The sequence below is a fragment of the Balaenoptera ricei genome, chromosome 17, assembly GCF_028023285.1.
Source record: "Balaenoptera ricei isolate mBalRic1 chromosome 17, mBalRic1.hap2, whole genome shotgun sequence".
In the NCBI taxonomy this organism is placed as follows: domain Eukaryota; kingdom Metazoa; phylum Chordata; class Mammalia; order Artiodactyla; family Balaenopteridae; genus Balaenoptera; species Balaenoptera ricei.
The window spans coordinates 33,899,319-33,920,063 of NC_082655.1; the positions used below are offsets into that span (position 1 = coordinate 33,899,319).

At 44.8% G+C, this 20,745-nt stretch overlaps 1 protein-coding gene across 2 annotated transcripts in view; it reads right to left on the reverse strand.

Moving 5' to 3' along the window:
• Window positions 1–5,147: 5,147 nt before the first annotated feature.
• The window catches only part of BAALC (BAALC binder of MAP3K1 and KLF4), a 95,268-nt gene continuing 79,670 nt past the window's right edge, over window positions 5,148–20,745 (reverse strand). Inside the window, exons 2-3 of one of the 2 annotated variants that reach the window (XM_059901390.1) lie at window positions 20,009–20,175; window positions 5,148–6,458 (exon numbers count right to left, since the gene is read on the reverse strand). In XM_059901390.1, the coding sequence (XP_059757373.1) occupies window positions 6,348–6,458; window positions 20,009–20,175 (278 nt within the window). In that variant the 3' untranslated portion in view covers window positions 5,148–6,347. The remainder of the gene's footprint in view (window positions 6,459–20,008; window positions 20,176–20,745) is intronic. The other variant, XM_059901394.1, reaches the window with a different exon arrangement.

Consider the following 20,745-nt stretch of genomic DNA (forward strand, 5'->3'; position numbering starts at 1 on the left):
TGTTACTTGTTCTGGCTCCCCCCTGCTGAAGCAGGAGCCCCAGTAAAGCCTTGCCTGAATTTCTTGTCTGGTCTCTTATCAATTTCTATTGTTTAAGGAGGTCAAGAACCCTGGTCAGTAACACCATGAGATACTCTTAGCTTCATTTTATAAACAGGCAAACAGGAACATGAAGAGCGTAAATGACTTACCCAAGGTCATAAACCTAGTAAGTGGTGAAACCAGGATCCAAACCCAGGGAGTCTGATTTAAGACCTTCTCAGAGAGTTTTGGAGACACTAATTCTGTCTGTGATCTGCTAAGGCACTGGTTCTAAATCCTAAATGCGCGTTAGAACCGTCTTGGGAGTTTTGAAACGTCTTGATATACAGGTTGCACCCTAGACCAATTAAATCAGAATCTCTGGGGGAGGGAACAGGCCTGAATAGTCTTTAAAGCTTCCCAGGTGATTCCAATGTGCAGCCATATTGCAAACCGTCAGTGCTAAGCAATCATAATTCTCTCCACCTGCTAAATTTTTTTTTTTCCACTAGAAACTAATTCTATTCCATTTCATCCCTTTCTGTAAGACAAAGTGCTGCCCTTTCTCCTGGGGGACCCAGTTAGCCCAGGCCTTCATCTTCCTATTCTAGAACAAAGAGGAAGGAGTGATTACTATGATAGATCTATAATACTTAGGTTTGCAATACGTTTTTAGAAAGACCCCCAAATTTACTAGTATTACCTTCAGAGGAATTTTAATATTGTGGCACAACCAAAAGATGGCTACTGCCTTTGCTGCTGTTAAGAAAAAAGCTTAAAAGAAACAAAGATGAAATTTCACAGATTTGTATCCAGGGTGCTGTCATTGATCCTGGCATTAACACGGACAACTTGGAGGTGCTGAGACACCAATGCTATAAAAAGGGCTGTGAAGTTACTTGCCATCCATCATGACAGGAAGAAGATTAACACATTCTAGGTACTTACTCATGGTGCAGTGGCCAGAGCAGGCGTTTTCCCAGACAGGCAGACATAGGTTCAAATCCCAGCTCTGCCGTTTAGTAGCTGCGTGGCCTTTGACCTTCTAGTCACCATTCCTTTTATCTGTAAAGGGGGGCTAACAAGGCTCATGTGGCAGACAGCTTTATTGATTACAAATCGTGTGTGTGACACACCAAGCACTGTACCTGGCACAGGGCTGTGATTATTATTACGTGGCACACAGTATGTTATCTACATGTATTATCTCACTTAATCCTCACAACACACTCTTAGAAAGATGCTATTATTTCCCCTGAGAGTCTCCACCATTTGCCCCGGGGCACAAAGCTGTTAGATGCCAGGTTAGGATTTGTCTCCTGCACCTGAAGCCTGTCTTCTCTGCTTTTCCTGGCTGTCTGGCTGCAGCCCCTTGTTTCAGAGGCCATCCCATGGTTGATTTATCTATTAGAACAGAGGGAGACTTTCTCTGGATAATAAAATTTAAAAAGCGAACAAATTCAGCCACTTCCCTGGCACACGGCGATGTTATGAAAATGGCTATTTGGATCAGAAAGGGCAATATTATTTACCCTTTTTCCTGTTAACATGAAGTCCTACCTGGAGAAGGTCTAGTTAAGAAATTAAAACTGCAACGCTCACTCTGGCAATATGTGCCCAGACTTAGCTCTCTGCTGGGTTGCAGTCTGGGTGATCCATTGTCTGATAATGTCAGGATTGTTTCACTGTTTCATATTCCCAAGAGAATTAAGTATACATCCCTTCTGATTCTGGCTTTTATGGTCTTCCATCAGGGATGATTTTAAGGAACAATTTGAAGTAATTTAAGGAGAATTAAATATTGCTGAAGTAGTTTAGGAACTCACAGCAAGGGAGGCTGGTAAACATGGCCCAGCTGAAAGAGCCACCCGCCCTGTCAAAAAACCCAAACAAGTTTTTTCACTTCATCCTATACTATCTTACCAAGAACCTGTTGATCAAAAAAAACCTTAGGAATCACATTGGTTTGTCCCTTCTCTTCATTTCCTACAACCGATCCACGAGCAAATCTTAATGTTTCTATTTCCAAAATGTACTCAGCATCCATCCACTTCTACCCATCTTCACAACCATTATTCTGTTCCTTATATCTCTCCCCAGGGCTGCTGCAGTGGCCTCCTAAATGGTCCCTGCTTCCATTCCTGCCTCCCTCCAATCCATTCTCCTGTTAACATTTTTTTTCAGCATTCATCACCACCTTAAATTATCATAATAATTTCTTTCTTTATGTCGTTATTGTCTGTTTTCTCCACTAGAACACCAGCTCCACGAGGGCAGGGTACAAGTCTATTTTATTCCTCACCATATCCCACCTTCTGACATATTGAACTTCTTGATAAATACGTATGGAGTAAGTGAAAGGGGAAGTGAATATAGAATGTTAACCATTAAATCATGTTTGTCGTTTGCCTACACAGAAAATTCTCCTGCGATTGACTTTCCAGAATGTGGAATGGGGTAAAAGGACCTTCTATATTTTGATGACTCCTAAAAAGAACAAGAAAACAATATATTGGGAACACAGTTTGGAGCAGGGGTTGCAAACACAAATGTCTCAGGGCTCCAGCAGGTAACAAATGGGGAGGCTGCCGTGTGTCGGCCACAGTGAGTGGTGGGGGCCCTCACGAGCTGGAGACCCCCAACTTCAGCTAACACAACCTTATCAGCTCCGGCTTACTGTATGTGAGTGACAACAAGGGCCCAAGGATGAAAGGTCTTCCAAGTTTTCAAAAGAAGATAAAGTTTGTATATTAATTAGGATTAGGTTTGGCTGTGAGTAATGACCTGAAAAAGCAGCTTAAATGAGGTAGAAGTATATTTCTCTCTCACAAAAAGAGGTCTGGGGTGTATGGTCCTGGGCTCATGGAGACTCAATGGAATCAGGGATCGGGCTTCTTCTAACTTGTTGCTCAGCATGGCATGTCTTCCATTCCCAAGGTTACCTCATGATCCTGGGGACTGCTGTGACTCCAGCCATTACCTCCTCATTCCAGGAAGCAGGAGGGAAAAAGGGGAAGAAAGGGTCTGATCATTCTTTTATAAGGAGACTTCCTGGATTCTTCCAAGCCTCACTCATTTCATTGACTTTAAAGGAAGCTAGAAAGTATAATCTTTATTCTAAATGGGCATGTGCCCAGATAAGGAAGAAGAGGAGAATGGATACTGGAGTTCTAAACTAGGCGTCTCTGCCAGAGCTGACTTTTTCTGTGACATTCTCAAGCTTTAACACCATAACAGCCAAACAAAGCACGCCTGCCATCTGGATCAGCAGAGCTGACAGTTTTGTGAACCCTACTTAGGGGAGCAAATAAGGATGGGATACATTTCTGTGGCATGTGTGGCAGCCAGTGAGCAGGGCTGGTGAGGGTCGTAAACAGCAGGTCTTAGGGCATGGAAGCAGCAGTGTGTTCAGGTGGCCTGGGAGGTGGGGGTCGGGTGGGAGCACTGGGGGGGGTGACAGCCGGGAAAGGATGAGGAGGTACAGCCCTTCACCTGGGCACCCAGAGAGCGCTCGGGTGTTGCCAGAAGTGGCTGCCCTGGCTTCCATCTCCTTTAGGTCTTAGCAGCTCTTCTGAGGGGGGCAATTTCAATCTCCTCTGAATCCTAAGGTCTCTCCTCTTTCTGACCTTCACCGAAGACGCCTCTCACACTAGGTCAGGGTCACCCTCTCTGGAGGGAGAAGGGAGCCTGGCCAGACCCAAATGCCCCAGGAGCTCACCAGCCCTCTCTTGTCACTGCTGTCACCCTCTTAGATTTGTGCCCAGCTTAATCTCAGCTCCGTGGCAATTCTCCTCCAAATGAATCTCCCAGCCACGCTAGACCTTCCTGCTGGGAAAGGACTCATATTATACAGTAGAAAAAGCACTGGATGTGCCAGCAAACTTCCCTCACTTGAATCCCTGCTCCTCCACTTACTGGATGAGTGGACCATAAATACTTTTTAAACTGTAAGTGGGGGCTAATTGTGTTCCCCTTACCTATTTCACAAGGCTTTTTGGAGGATTCGCAGGTATCACTTAACGTAAAAGCCCTTTGTTTAAAAGAAACAAAAAATCTAACCAGCTCTACACACAAATTTAAGGTTCCAGTAAAGATTCTCTGTAACTGTCCATGTGTTTGAAATTGATGACTTTACTGACACAAACTTTGCAGTAGAAAGTGTTATGCTAATAGGACAGTAAGACTCAGTTCCTGTATCGTACACACATGAAAAAGTTGCCAGATGAATTTCCAGTAACATGGTTTAACTTCTGGTCTTGGTGAAATCCAGATTGTTCTGGAGAGGGGAAGATCATATATGCCCTTCATCCTCCTCTCCACCAGAAGTGAGAAACTGTTTCTATATAAGACAGAGTCACCCTCTCAAGCTGATAAATTCCAAACGACGTGCCGCAGTTAAGTGATGCAAAAACAAGGTTGCAAAGAGGAACGAGGCTTAGCTGGTGACTGGCTTAGCCGGTGAAGAAACACTCTGCACAAAAACACAGTGCACGTGCACTGGGACAGCAAGCCCTTGAACTTGCAGGATCAATGCCAAACTTTGGCAGTGGGTGGCTCCTGCTGAATCATACCAGAGAGGTCATGGAAGTCACAGGTTTTGCTTTATTATTATATTTAAAAGTTTCGGAACATGAAGTTTCCTAAAAGCCCTTTCTCAAAGAATCACAAAATGACAAAGGTTTGGGAAAGTGTAGTTTTGTGCATAGTAAAGGCTTGGACAGTGGTTAGGAGAATGCCCAGATCTGGAGTTTAGGACAGAAACCTATTCTGGCTATAAAATTAAGATTACACTGCAGAGCAATTCACACCATACACTATACCCCAGCGTCTAAGCCAGGCCCCTAGTTATTAAGTTCACTGTCAAATTCAGGATATACAACCATGACTGGCCAGACTCCAAATCTCTCAGCATCTGCACGGTGCCTGACACAGGGTTGGCATTTAATGTTTACTGAATAAATATACAATCCATGGAAGGAAGGAAGGAAGGAAGGAAGGAAGGAAGGAAGGGACATTGCTCACTTGTGTTTGAGGAATAACAGAGTTAGCAGGTAAAGAGGCCAAGTATCTGAATTTTTAACCTTCTCCGGACTATGATAGATAAACACACACCATCAGACTACCTATTTCTGCTAAACATGGAGTTTATTGGTATCATTCGGTACAACTTTAGTCCTACCTTTCCCAATTCCAGGCATGTTAACAGTCCTTTAAAAATCATGCTACATTACTTCGGAGGAAAATACTTCCACCTTAACATGTTTAAAGAAATGCTAGAAAATTTTATTCCTACCGATTTTGTTTTTTTTACTGCCTCAGCTACAGATTTCTAACACAGTGCATGTGGATCTAATGTCCATGTGAACGCACACCAACTAGGTACTGACTTTTTAAAGCGATTCCTTTGCAGATACCAAATGACACAGTCCTGGGCTGTGCAGAGAGGCCAAAGGGAAGCCAACATGTTCCAGATTTTCTCCCTCTTGTGAGCCTGGTCTTTGATTAACAACTGCAAATGGCCTTATTGGAGAGAAAAAACACTCAAGAACACAAGCAACGGGAAGTGGAAAGCTGGAAAAATGCAATGTCTGCTGAGCCTTGAGGGTGCCGAGGTGACCACTACTGTGATATTACGGTTCAGAAGCTGATGTGGACCCTGGCCCGGGGGGATGCTGAAGGCAGATGGGAGAGAAATGGGTGTGACTGTATCACAGAGGCCCTCCCTGGGATACACCATGGGTGTTGGTGGGGTTAGTTTGTGTAAAATTGGATCTGAAGCTGTCTCATCCTGAGCTAAGGAAACAAGAATAACAGTTTTCCTGTTTCTTGATTCCTCATACATGTGGGTTTAGAGTTGGGTGAAAGCCAGCTTTTAAGTGAACACGGTAAGCTGTGAGATGGTGGTATTTCAAAAAGGAAGAATGAAAGAATAAGCTTGCCTGAAACAGTGCGCACGACCATGGCCAGGAGAGCTCAGAACCGACTGTGACTCTTTCAACCAGGAACCTACCCCTTCTACTTTTCCATTTCCTTAACTGGCCTGTGCTTTTGCTCGCCACTTTTCCATCAGACCACACTGCAGCAGTTGCAAGGGGCAAACTGAACATACATTTGCAGTTTATTACCCTATGGGAGTACTCTGCCAATACATTTATGTGATAAATAGGAGGCTGAGAACGTCCCAACAGGCTAAGACAGTCTCCCAAGGCAATCAGCAGCGTTCCCACACAGCAAGGGCCACCACGTCTTCAAGGTTCCGCGATGGGGTCCAGGATGTGAAGGGCACCAAAGAAGTCCCTCTGCCCTTCAACTGGTTGAACACTCTGCTAGTTGATGCAGTTCTTTGTGATTCTTCGACTTCTGTCCACCTGTCGAATGCTGTCCGCGACGTTAATGGTGACTTCCTTTCCAGACGTCCGCTTAGTGTCTCTTTTAGCCTGTTAAAAAGTTTAAACACGGTGAATTGAGTTACTAGGAAATATCCAAAGGTCCTGACATTTGCATTAATCTCTTGAAGTCGTTACACACACACACACACACAGATGCAGGAAGAACGACCCACAAGGACACATGCACATATACTCCTTTTCATAGGCTGCTCTGTTGAATCTTTAATACCAACCTAGTGCAGAGCTTGGCATAGAAATGCTCGGTAAAGCACCGTTGAATGAATGGATGAGTGAATTGGCGAAGGTCCATCAAAGGGCAATGTGATTCCATATATATGAGTCAGCATACGGTATTTTTCTCTTTCTGACGTACTTCACTCTGTATGACAGACTCTAGGTTCATCCACCTCACTACAAATAACTCAATTTCGTTTCTTTTTATGGCTGAGTAATATTCCATTGTATATACGTGCCACATCTTCTTTATCAGGAATAAAGTGGTAGACATAGAAAATGAACTTGAGGACATGGGGTGGGAAGGTGAAGCTGGGGCAAAGTGAGAGCAGCATTGACATATATACACTATGGAATGTAAAATAGTTAGCTAGTGGGAAGCAGCAGCATAGCACAGGGAGATCAGCTCGGTGCTTTGCAATGACCTAGAGGGGTGGGAGAGGGAGGATGGGAGGGAGGCTCAAGAGGGAGGGGATATGGGGACGTGTATGCATAGGGCTGGTTCGCTTTGTTGTGCAACAGAAACTAACACAGTGTTGTGAAGCAATTATACTCCAATAAACATCTATTTTAAAAAAAGGGCAATGTGAGAGGTTTCACAGCTGGCTTTGGTAGAGCAGCTAAGGGTTTGAGCTTTGGAGTCAGACAGACTTTGGTTTGGACACTGACTATATAATTTCACTGTGGGCAAGTTTTTTCTAACCTCTCTAACCCTTAGATGAGTTTCCTCATCCGTAAGTTGGAGGATAATAATAGTACCTAACGCATAATGTTATTATAAGGATTACCTAAGGTAATGAATGTAAGGTACTTAGCACAATGCCTGTCATTAACTAAAAATAAGGGGAAAAAAAGACTTGGTAAGTATAATAAGTAAAAAGTAGGATAGATTATCCATTTCTTTTTTTCAATTTTTTTATTGAATGAAAGATTCTTTAAATTCCATAGTGCCTTACAATTTTCAGAAGTTTCATGATTTCATGTAATCCCATAATAACCCTTTTTTCCCCCAACCTTATATTGCCCCTCCCTCCTTACCTCTCCCCACTGGTAACCGCTAGTTTGTTCTCTAAATCTGTAGATTATCCGCTTATAAGTGAAGATAAGTGAGGAAAGTCCAGAATCTATATTAAATACTAAAGTAGTGACTAAATTGCAGGTTCTTCAAGCATACGTGCACAATCCTCCCATTCCCCCTCAAGAGAAGACAGCTGGACCAGTGGGGGGTCATTCTGTGCCCGTTCCATTCAGTGATCATGTGCTCGGAGTGAGCCTGAGACTGGCCTCACGAGTTGTCTCCATCAGGGATGGACAGAGATGTGTGCCCCCAACCCCCCTCCAGGAAGGCCCTCTGCCCAGCTGCAGGGAGTGCAGCAGGCAAATAGCCTCCAGCTGTCCCTTCAGGGCGGCCTCAGCTGCAGAGAGACCCCTCACCCAGGGCCTCCCCTTCCTAGGTGGCCCAATGCAGGCGTATAAACGTCTGGCCATTTGACCCAAAGCAGGCCAGCTCTGACCTGCCATTTAGCTTCAGAGCTTCCCATGGGGTGGGGTCAGCCGAGGCTGTGGGCGGGCCTGCATTGTAGCTCCACTTCTCCCTCTGCCCGCTCCTGCTTCCGGCCCTCCCTCCCGCAGTGTTGACAGGGCACTTCCCAAAGAACATCTCATATAATGACATCTCAGAGTCACCTTCCCGGAAAACAGTCAGTCTCAGATCTGTGGGAGCATCTCCCACGGCGTGAGCATCTCCCCATTCTGGATGTCAGTCTAGTGTTGATAGATGCAGATTTTTCATACAACATGGTCCCTGCACATAAGCCAAGTATCAATACTTCATCTGTAATGCATCCCAAGAAATGGTGGTCTATCACACCACTGGAGAAAAATAAATTGCTCTATTGTATTTATTAACAAATGATATGCAGGTTTCTAACAGGGCACATATATCCTGTGTAGTAGCCGCTGGTGATGCCCCTTTCAGATTCCGTTTACTTGGCTGGTGCATCCATCCCTCAGCTGCTTTGAGTTTTGGCTGCTAATCACTCAGAGCTGCACCCTTCTTTGGAGACTTGCCCTCATCTGATCAGAGCCACCTCATCCAGAAATACCAAAGAGGTTATACCCTAATTTCTAGAGACAGCCTAAAGCCAATGCCTGATTATTGGGAATATAAAAGCTGGTCCTTTTGCCTCAAGGGGGTATAAATCTATGATGCCATTCATGCTCTGGAGTTCCCTTTGGGATCAGGCTGAGGCTACACTACAGCTGTTCAGTTGAGCTCACATATTTGCTGAACTCGGTCCTCTGGCCCTACCCTGTTTCCCACTACCTTAAGGGTTTCTTTCACCTGAGACTATGCTTTCACTCACTTACTTGCACAAGAATCCTCATCTCAGGCTCTGTTTCCAGGGACCCTGACCTAAGATAATACTCTATGGGTAATTTGAGGGATGTTTAAGGATCATTTTGACTATATGCAACTTTAGCCTTATCCATTGATTTCATGAGATAGGATTTCATTGTTTTCCTCTTCAAGTTCCCAGTGCCTAGCACAATCTGAGACCTAAGAGGCCCTCCATTTTTTTTTAATTGTTATTTTATCCAGTGTTTATTTAGTACCCATATATTTACTGCTTTTTTTGTTCTTCATTCCTTGCTATATTTCTGAGGTTCTATCTGGGATCACTTTCTTTTTGCCTGAAGAACAGTGTTTAAAATTTCCTTTAAAAAAAAAAAATTTCCTTTAGTAGGTGTGTGCTGGTAGTATACTCTCTCAGGTTTTGTTGGTCTGAAAACGTCTTCATTTTACTTTCTTTATTGAAATACATTTTTTCTGGTATAGAATTCTAGAATTCTAAGTTGATGGTTACTTCCTTTTAGCATCTTGTAGATCTCTTTTCACTGTCTACTGGCTCCCAAAGTTGCGTGTGAGAATTCAGCTATCATTCTAATTATTGTTTCTTTTAGGGTAAAAGATCTTGCTTTTCTGGCTACTTTTTTTTTTTTTTAACATCTTTATTGGAGTATAATTGCTTTACAATGGTGTGTTAGTTTCTGCTTTATAACAAAGTGAATCGAGGCCTTCTATTTAACTTTGGTTGAATAAATGGATGAATGAATGAATAAACACCATGCATTTCTTAACGCACCCCTGCTTTAACAATCAGAAGTCAATGCTGTCTAAGGACTTATTAACGCTCAGCTCCTCCAAGCCTGAACTGGCACTAGGGCCTAGCAGTGACTTTTATGGGTTTATTTTCCCCGAAAAGCAGAGAACTCATAAAGTCCCACAACCAATTTTGTTTCCGAAAGAAAACGGTGGCAATTATGAGGCTAATTCCATCTGATTTCCATTTCGGGTGTTAATGCATAAAAGCTTCGAGGACTGGGATGTGGAATAGAGACACAGAGGCCTTATTTGAAATGAGCCAAGTTGAGGACAGCATTCCCCTCAAACCGGTGGGCAGTGAGAGAGCTTTCCAGAATGGAAATGTAAACTTTCTGAACTGCATAACTGCTTTTCTTTAGAGTTATTGGCAAGATTTCACAAAAAGTTATTAAAGATTCTACACAGAAAGTGCTCCGCTCTATGTTTCAGTCTGCCTTCATAAGCTTAAAAATTCAAGCAAACATTCAATAGTTGGATGACTCTTAATTTTTCAGCCTGTTTAAGAATCAAAGGCTACAAAATAGTCATTCCCAGAACAGCCACAGAATACGTATGGTTTGCATCTCAAGTAGAGTGGGGCAATCTCTTAAATCTGTGTAGCAAAAGCCTGACAATGGAGATGTTCAGAGGACAAGCTTCGGGGCCAGGCAGACCTGGATTTGGCACAAGGCTTTGCTATTAGTTAGCTGCATGAGACATTGCTTTAACCTCTGAATCTCAGTTCCCTCATCCAAAAGCGGGGATAATGCCTACTTCTTAGTGGGTTTTTTTGTTTGTTTGTCTTTGGGGGGGAGAGAATTAAGCATGTCACTTAGCATTAATAGGGTGATCAACTTCTCCTGGCTTGCCCAATGCTGTCCCGTTTTCAAACAGAAAGTCCCACATTCCAGGAACTGCCTCAGGCCCCTGCAAACCAGGACAGTTAGTTGCCCCAATTATATAATAGCTTTTGACATTAATTCTATTCACAAAATAATGTCAGTCAAACATACCAAATTTAAATCAAAAACTTTCTTGTTCTACTGAAACCATGACTATTGCTACGACTACTTCTAAATACTACTACTAATAATAACTCTACAAGATCCACATTTGGATAAAGAACAAACTGGAGTTCTGTATTCTAATGATGGGCACAGAAGGCTCCAAGCCATAAACAAATCCACTTTCAAATAATTACACTGTATTTAATTTGGCAAATTAAACAACCAGAACAACAATGCATTGACTTAAGGTGTTTTATAAAAGAGAAACTTCCGAGTCCGAGACCTCAGAGAGGCACCCACCCTTTTTATAGCAGCACGATTATCTAGGAGGTTGGTAGTTGCTGAAATCTAGTCACAACTTGGAAACCTCAGATTTGAAGCCCAAATGAGAGGGACAAAGATGAATGAGAAAGAGAACCACAATGCCAGATAGTTTCTCTAGAAGTTCCAAGAAAGAAGTTGCTTTGCCCTCCTCTGAGAAAAGAGCTATATAGATACACGGAACAATTACACCATTTGTACCTCTGGGACTATGACATTTTGTATGACATAGATATTTTCCCCTCTGATATGGTTTTTAGCCAGCCAAACCTTTTAATTTAGCAGCCAACCCTCTTTATTCAATGATAGGAAGAGAAAACGTGTCCCTATTGCAATTACTGTCTTAAAAAAAAAGTCTTATACTTCCCAACTCAATGCTGAGAGAAGCCTATTTAGTACCTTTTCCTTTTGCAGCTGTCTGCTAATTTCACTTCTAAAATTCTTGTTTTGTGAGTTTTATCACCATTGATTTTTGTTAATGGGCCACACTCTTGTTTCTCACCTGGTTTTACAGCTTTTCTATTCTTCCCTTGCCTCATTTTAACTTCTGCAGGTTTAGAATCATAGATTTTAGTCCTCTTGATACTGCCTCTTTAATTAAAAGTCATTTATTGGCCGCCATTTCTCAAAGGTAACCAGATTGACTGTAATAAATTCCTGGCAGATGGACGTGTTTCTCTTGGGGTTTAGAAGTCAGTGACCCAGCTCATTCTTGTGGAAGGAGGCCCGGACCCAAGAGGGCAGCTAAGTCAGCTCACCTTTTCTCATTTTCTCCCAAATGGAAAGAACGATGTTCTCTGCTTTAATTTGACTGCACAAATATACCTAACACGGGCTGCACCAACCTTTCCACAGTTCCTTGTAGACAACGAAGAAAAAAGGCTTACCGAGTTCATGATTTATCAGACACCAATTTTCTGCAAAACTAGTATTTTTTAATTATAGAAATGATACATAATTATGGTAAAAGAAATTCAAAGAGTAGAGAAAAGCACACTGAGAAGTAACACTTGTTCCCATGCTCTGGCCATGCTGTGTTTTCCCCAGAGGTAATCACGGCCAGTCATTTCCTAGGGAGCGTTGCAGGGATTTTCTAAGCAGACACAGTATGGGGCTGCCTTATTCTCTCTCCCGGTATTCTGTACTTTCTTCTTGGCCTTTAACCAGACTTTGGATTATGTATTTATTTGCTTGTTTACTTGCTTATTTCTACATCTTCATCAGATTAAAACTTCAAGGAGGGAGGGACCCAGTCTGTTGTGTTCACCACAGTGTCCTCAGCATCTAACTTGGTGCTCATCACATAATAGACCTCTGACAAATAATTTGATGAAGAACATGTGTGTGAAGATACATCTTCAGAAAGAAAGAGAAAAAAATCCTGGGGAACAGAACCTGTCTGCATTGCCCTGCCTAAACATTCTAGAACTTTCCTAGGATTTCAATCATGCTCGTGATTGATTGTTCCTTGCACCATCCCTGAGGCACGGCCAGGAATGTAGCTGTGTTCACTTTTCCTGAGGAGGCAACTGAAGTCACTCAGGCTAAAGCAATTTGCTTGAGGCCAGTGTCAACAGAGGTGGTGAGTTGAACTAAAGATGGTGGGAGGCTGGACGTGGGCTGTGGGCCTCACACCCAGCCTCCCACAACTGCCAGTGCTCACACTAAATTCTCCACCGTTTTGCTTCAGGAAATGAGAAGGAAGATCATGAGGTTTAGAGGGAGACAGACCTGGGTTTGAACTCCAACACAGCCAAGTCACTACTCCTTCTGCCACGCTGGCCAAATACTTAACCTTCCCGAGCCTGTTTTCCCAGCTGGGGAATCATGCTACTTACCACTCAGAGCTGTGAGGGTTAAAGAGAAGGCCATCCACATAGCGTGTCTGGCTCACAGCAGACACTCTGACAATGTTAGTTCCTTCCTCTCTGCCTTCCTGAAAGATTAAAGCCTGAGCCTTGTCAGCTGCAACTCAAGACATTTTTCTTCTTTTCAGTCAAGTCCCATTAAAAGGAGACACACAATAACAGACTTCGAGCTGTTCCCAAATTCCATGAATTTATTTGCTGCTGCTTCATTGGCATTAATGAGAGGTCATTCAGGAACCATTTGATCTTAGCAACTCCACCAAGGGCCAGGATGCTAGCCTCCAGGGGCAGGGATCAGACTATGCCTCAGGCAAAACTCTCAAGAACTCCCCAAATCTCAAGCAAATCCCGTGCAGACCACAGCCACTTGTACTAATTCAGGCTAACTCAGTCTAGGGGTTTTTATTTATCAGGTATCGGATGCCAAAGGGAGTTGTTGCTTTTCAACTTAAACCTCAGATAGATCAAACACTAGGAGGGCAGTAGAACCTGCTTTAGAAGAGCAGCTGGGCTCCAACAGAACAGTCTTCAATCACTAAAGGTGGGGAAGGGAGTGAGTGGGGAGTGGAGCCATGGGAAATTTTTCTAATCTTTTTTCTTGGCTGCATCCAGTCTTAGTTGTGGCACACGGGAATCTTCGTTGAGGCCTGTAGGATCTTTCACTGTGACAAATGGGCTCTTCGCTGCGGTGCGCAGGCTTCTCTCTAGTTGTGGCGCCCGGGCTCCAGGGTGCGTGGGCTCAATAGTTTGTGGCACTCAGGCACTCTAGTTGAGGTGCGAGCTCAGTAGTTGTGGCGTGCGGGCTTAGTTGCCCCGGTGCATGGGGGATCTTAGTTCCCTGACCAGGGATCGAACCCACAGGTGGATTCTTAACCACTGGACCACCAAGGAAGTCCCAATTTTTCTAATCTTAATGAAGTCCTAGGCCAACCCCATTCAAGCAACAATCAGTGAGTACATACTAGGTGCATACCCCTGAAGCAGGCTCAGGGGGCAAGGGAAGAATACAAAGAAGAAGGAGGTCTCTGCCCTGAGAGTCTTCTAATCGAATTGGTTTTTCTGCATGCCCTTAGGTGAACACTGGGTTTTGCAATTCTTCATCTACATAAGGTAACAGCTGATATATAGATGCATTGTGGAAATCACCACACACACACACACACACACACACACACACACACACACACATCCCTATGCCGCTACATTGCTTCCTTTTCCCAGGCTTAAACTAGAATATACATCAAAGTGTCCTTCTAACAGGTTTCCCTCTCTGGTTGTCCTCAATGGTTTCTTTTTTTCGCTCTCCTTTTAATGTCATGTTTTTGTTTCTCTAGGAGAAACTCATATTTACTTTCCAAACTCTCCTCACGGATCTCGTATTACCACCATCCAGGAGAAATTCTGGGCTGGTCCCATCCTCCTTTCTGGATTAGGCCTCCCTCTTTGGTCACATCCACGCGTCTGAGGCTTCACCTACCTTTCCTGGACCGCACCAAGCCTTGCTGACAGTCAGACACTGGAGGGGGTGAGGGGGAGGGGTGGGCAGGAAGCGCAGGAGGCCGAGGCTACTTAGCTGAGAATCAGTCCAGGCATCAGCTCATTTCTTTGGCAAGGTCCGGCCACTTTGCCAAGAATAATAAAGCAACTAAAAACGATGCAACTTCTGAAGACGTGAAGGCTCACTGGGAGGCCAGCCAGACTCAGAGCTTCGTCTGCCCCGAGCTACATCCACCATCCACTTTTCTACCTTAGCTGAATACTTGAGGCGATACCTCTGGAGTAGAAAAACAAGAGTCCTAAGCCTGAAGAAACGGCACATTCACGTTGGAGAGTAAATGTCTGGAGGCAGCCCAGAGTTCCTGAGCAATTAATGAGCAGGAGAGAACAAGCAGCTACAGAGCTTCCCCTCCCGTTGTTTGTTGAGCTCAGGGAAGGCGGGGGGAGGAGACAGTCGATGATTTATCAGATGCTGCACAGTCAGAAAGGTCCCAAGTGACTGGAGCAAATCAAGGTTTACTAGAGAAAGAGCGCCCCACTGAGACAGTTCCAATTTGTGAGACATCATTTGTGCCACAATCTTTCTGCCAGTTAGCACCTATTAACACTGGGCACGAGACAGGGGCCAGAGGGAATTGAAAGAAGATGTGGTTTGTTTGGCGAGACAGAGCGGAGAAGGGCTCCGAACGCTGCTGCTCACAGCGGCTCACAGGCCTCAGCAACGTCAGCTGCCCCTCGTGGCCCTTTGGAAAGTGACCTGAACTGTGGACCACATCTATGTTAAATCGAGTAGTTGCTATCCCCTTCCAGGGGCCTTTGCTTTCCTTCGCAGCACCATTTCAAATCTGTCTTCATTTATTCTGTATTATCTGCCTTCCCAGGCTCAGCGCCATTAAAATTGGCAGCTGCTGTCTTTGCAGGAGCAAAGGGTGTGTACTGAGAAGACTGCAGAAAGCAGGGAGACTAAGCACGGTGGAACCAGGTGACAGGAAGCATCAAAAAGGACAGACAGAGACATCTGGATTCCGAGGAAGTAGCACCACATTGCTCAACTCCAAAGGCAGCATCTGCGTTGCAGGCTGTGACTGCCCCGTGCACACAATGCAAGGGAGTGGTAGAAGCTGCTTCCTGAAGCTGCACAACAGAGGCCTGAATAGAAGACCCTACAGGGTCCCCGTGGTTTCACTGAGCACCTACTATGCACAACATCCTGAGCTGGGCACATGTTCCAGAACCTGGGAGAGTTCAAGGCACCTGCTGCTGCTATATCACGTGCCCCTTCGTCCCAACCCTGGTCCACCACTTTCACCTGGCTAGCCCTCTCCCTTCCTTCTCCTGCTCTCAGATGTGGCTTCTCTTCCCCCAGAAAGCTTTCTCTGACATCCAGGTTGGGTTTATTCATTCAATCCCTTGACAGACTTTTGTTGCTCCCCTGCTAAGTGCCAGGCGCTGTACTGAGCACACAAGAGGTGCCCCTCCTGGGGGTTCCCTCAGCATCACATGACCCCCTGTATAATAGCACTTACCACACTGTGTTATAATAGTGTATTCACTGCTATGTCTCTTCTACTAGACTGTGAACTCCTTGAGACCAAGGACTCTATTTTATTAAACTGTGCCTTTCTAGAACATCAAAAAAGAAAAAAAATTGGCAACTGCTTCAGAGCAAAGGGCATGTGTGCCTGTTCCACTCTTGGATCCTTGGCATCAGAACAGTGCCTGGCACCCAGATGGCACTCAGTGGACGAACATCAGATGAAGGAATCCAAAGAGTGCTTACAGGACCTGATGAGGAAATTTTCCAGGCCCAGTGAGGACTGGACAAACTTGGTCTATAAATCTGAACGGGAACCCTGTGTAGACATGTGCATGAGGATGCATGCTTTATGAACGGGTTCTTCTGGAGAAGGAAAGCTTTTAAAAAAGTGCCCAAGAACCATCAGCTGATGGCCCGATGATGTCCAGGGGAACGCGGTGAAGTGCTAATAGTTCATCTTGGGGGAGCAAAGGCAGACCGGAAGAGGTGAGCCAGACACTGCCTGAGCCAGACACAGAAAACGCAGGAAGCTCTAGCCTGGAGTATGAAACAAGCTAGGAAGAGACAGTATGTCAAAGGCCCTGGACGGAATAGGAAGAAAATTATTTTCCTTAGGCAGATTCTAGGCAGCTGAGATCTGTGTTGGTACGAGATAGCTCTGCTGACAGAAGCTTCAATCAGAGGTTGACTTGTCTTGTAAGCTGACACCTTAAGTAGAAACATTTGCCTTTGAGGAAGTCAGGATGCCTGGTGGCTGGTGAGGTCTCAGGACAGGAAGACCCCCTGATGCATTTTAGCAATTGTCGGAATGCTTAAAACTGAAGCGATCTGCTCCCTGATCTTATTTTGGAAATACTTACAACACAGCATCGTTCACTGAATCGTGAAAACAAAATTTCACAATTTTGTTTTGTGGCCAGCTTATCAGTGTGTGACATCTGCCCCCTGGTGCTGTGTTGGTCAGGTGTGTGGTCCTCACTCCCCTGAGACACAGTTTTCACTGTGGCTGGAGCCCGGGGCGGGCTGGCTTCACCCAGCCCCATTTTAACTACCACACAAGCTCCCAGAGTGCACACGTGTGTGGTGTGGGGAGAGCTTTCCTGAGCCGCCTGAGTCTCCATTCTTATCTGTGAACTGGAGACAACAATATCAACACGGTAGAGTCATTGTGAGGATCAAGTGAGATAATACAAGGAAGTGCTTAGCACCCAGGCGGCACCTAGAAAGCTGCTCTCACGGGCCTAAGAAAGACAGGACTAAGCACGACTTACTGGCCTTAAATTCTTATGGTCCATAACTGGAACTTATCTGCTGCCGGTTAGCATGTAAAGTGGTATAACCACTTTGGAAAACTGTGTCAGTATCTATTAAAGTCAAATATATCCCCGTCCTATGAGCCAGGAATTCTACTCCTGGGTATATACCCCAGAGAAGTGAATGTCCACCCAAGGGTACAAGAATGTTAACAGCTATATTGTTCACAATAGCCCCAAACTGGAAACAACCCAAATGTCCTTCAAGTAGAAGGGTTAACTTGTGGTATATTCATTTAATGAACTATACATAGCAATGAAAACGAGGAAATTTTTGCAACTCACAGCAACATGGATGATTCTCACTAGCATAATGTTGAACAAAAGAAGCCGGACACGAAAGAGCAAATACTGTATGATGCCATCTATAAAAGTCAAAAATAAACAAAACTGGTCTATAATGCTAGATGTCAGAAGAGTGGTTATATTGTTGGGGTGTGGAAAGTGAGTGGCACACCCCAGTCACCGTGGTGAGGGGCACACAGGGGATTTTTGGAGTAGTGATACTGTTCTGTGTCTCCATATGGAAGATGGTTACATGGGTGAGTCACCTCATTAAAATTCATTGAACGTATGACAGAGTTGTACATTTTTCTATATATATGTTATATGTGGTAGATTGCACTATTGCTCCTAATCTTTTCCTGTCTCTCTACCGGGGACAGAGTACACTTCCTTGTCCTACTGATGTTGGGTTTGGCCAATAGGAGGTTAGATGGTATGGTGTGAGCAGAGACATGAAATGTGTTTGCCCTCTTGGGTTTCTGCCATAGCCATGATAATACACCTCAGAGAGCTGCTGCTCTTTCAGCTTGATTCACAGAATAAAATACACAGAACAGACTGAGCTAGACCTGGAGCCTGGAGCCTGAAGTCAGGCCTAGCCATTCAAATTGTGGCTGACTGTGAGGAGAAAAAGATGGTTGTTTTAAGCCACTGAATGTTGATTTGCTTTGTCATGCAGCATTATTGTGGCATTAGCTGACTAATACATTATTCTTTGACAAAAAAGTACTTTAAGATCTCTATGCTCCACTTTTCTAATAGTCACCTGTTTCAATTTAAAGTTACCAACACCCATCTCTAGCACTTATATGACCTATTCATGTCATCAATCAAGCGCATCTCAGTTTCCTTGTCTCTGAAATGGGATGATGCTTACTTTACATGCTCTTGGGAGGATTCAATGAGCCAGTAGACCTAAAAGCGCTTTGTAAATTGCAGAACACAACTTTAGAGTGATGGAAGTGAGGTTGGAAAGCAAGCACGTGCCAGGCAAAGCCACTTCCTCCCATTCATGGAACATCTTGGCTCAAAAGGTGAGGGCACAGTGTGGGGAGGAGGTTAGGGTACAAAAGTCAGGGCCTGCCCTAGAGCAATGACCAAGCTTCTGAGCATAGTTCTGTGGGGCACAGACTGCCTTGGGAGATGGCAATGATGCTTGGGCCTCTAGAAAGCCAGCTTATGCACAGACAAAGCAGGCAATACAGGACACCAGGAAGGCCACTGCTGCCCTCGGATCTACCCCCCCACCCATGACCTTCTACATGTCTGAAGAGCCACCATCAGTGTTTCCTTTAATTGGCCTGTGGTGCTGGGTGCCTTACTGCCTTCTCACAGCACCTCTCAGTTCACAAAGAACAGGCCCACCTGTTCTCTCATCTTGGTACTATTTCCATTGTGTGGATAAAGAACCTGAGACTCTGGGAGACTGAGTGATTCCTGCAAAGCTACTTAGTTAATTGAATTTGCAACAGGTTTTCTGACCAAAGCTTGGAAAGGGAACTCACTGATGTGGGCAAGAATTCCATCATTAGATAACCCGGTTGGATCCTCAGAAAACAGACGGCGCTGGCCTGAGAGACAGGACCAGTACGTTTTGACAGGGGAGAGGGGAAAAATGGATTTGGAGTATTGAGTAAGTAGTGGACTTTGAAGGTGGGAGCTAGAGGGGATGGGGAAGATGAGGAAGCGAGAGGGAGGAACGGAGTGGGGAGAGGAGGAGACGGCAGACCGCTGCGCTGGTCTGCTAAGGAGTGGTCAGGGGCAGCAGGAGGAACACTTCCCAACAACAGCTCTGAGAGAAAAGAAAGAATCAGACAGAATGCCAGCTAGGTCCAGGGACTCCATAGCCCTGCCTCATCTCCCACAGCAACAGTGTGGGGTGATGCTGTCACCACATTCTGCAACAAGAACCCCCCTTGCAGACCCTCCCACTGCCCACCTGGTTGGAAGGGGTGAGGTAGAACACCAGGCTTGTCTCCTACCACGCTGGTCTTCTTCCCTGCCAGCCCCTAAGATGGTCGACTGCCTGGCCTGAGACTAGTTCCCGCAGCCAGTACAGACCTCACTATCAAGATGCTGAGAGCTGCGACAGCAAAGGAGGTCCTTGAACAAAGCTGTATTTAAACAAACACACACTTCCTTTAGAGCGCAAATATCAAGGACCCATTTCCGCTGATTCAACGAAACACAGCAACCCTCAAGGCAGGGGGTGGGGGGTGGAGCCTTGCTATTTTCTTTGCAACAATTTTCACACGGGTGGGTGGAGAATTTCCTTTGGCAAGGTGGGCTGTCACCGCTCCTTCCCTGGGTGCTGTCTCAGCTTGGCTCTGCCCTGAAGCAACCTTCTCCCCCTGCCTCCAGTCCCAAGTCTGTTCTGTGGCTGCGACCTACCTCTGTGGTCCGGAAGCCATTCTGTTTCTGGGTCAGGGGGCCTGAGCTGAGGCCCTGGGGATTTGGGCACTGGGTCCCACAGCTCATCTTCTTCTCTGGGTTGGATATTCCACTTGGGGCTGTCGATCGGGGCACACTGTTGGAAGGCATGCCATCTTCCAGCCCACCTGGGGGAGGGAAGCAGAGGATGCGACTAGAGTCTTGCACATAGCAGTTACTGAAAACAATCTCCAAGAGTGTGGAAAAGAAGAGCCAAAAAGAAGAAAACAAAGTCAAGCAGAAATCCCACCATGCAGAGCTACCATTTTCTATAAGAACATGTGTGGTTATTTTTTTTTTTTTTTTACAAAAATGAGACTGTAAAATAATTTTGTAACCTGAAATTTTTATTTAATAATACATCAATGATATTTTTACATACCCTTAAATATCCTGCCATGTTATTTTTCACATACTTACTCTGTCATTGTATGGATGTGTCACCATTTATTTAACTAAACCCCTCTAATTGGATATTTGTTTTCACTTTTTCATATCCAATGTTACTGTGATGAAACTCCTTGGGGTTAAAGCTTTATTCTTAATTACTTCCTTAGGATAAATTCCTAGAAGTGGGTTACTGGTTTGAAGGTTATATTTCGTTTTTTACATAATTCCACCTCAAGGTATTGGACTGAGCATGTGTTCCTTCCATGAAATGCCAAGAAATGATAGAATGAAGTTTAAATATAGCCTCA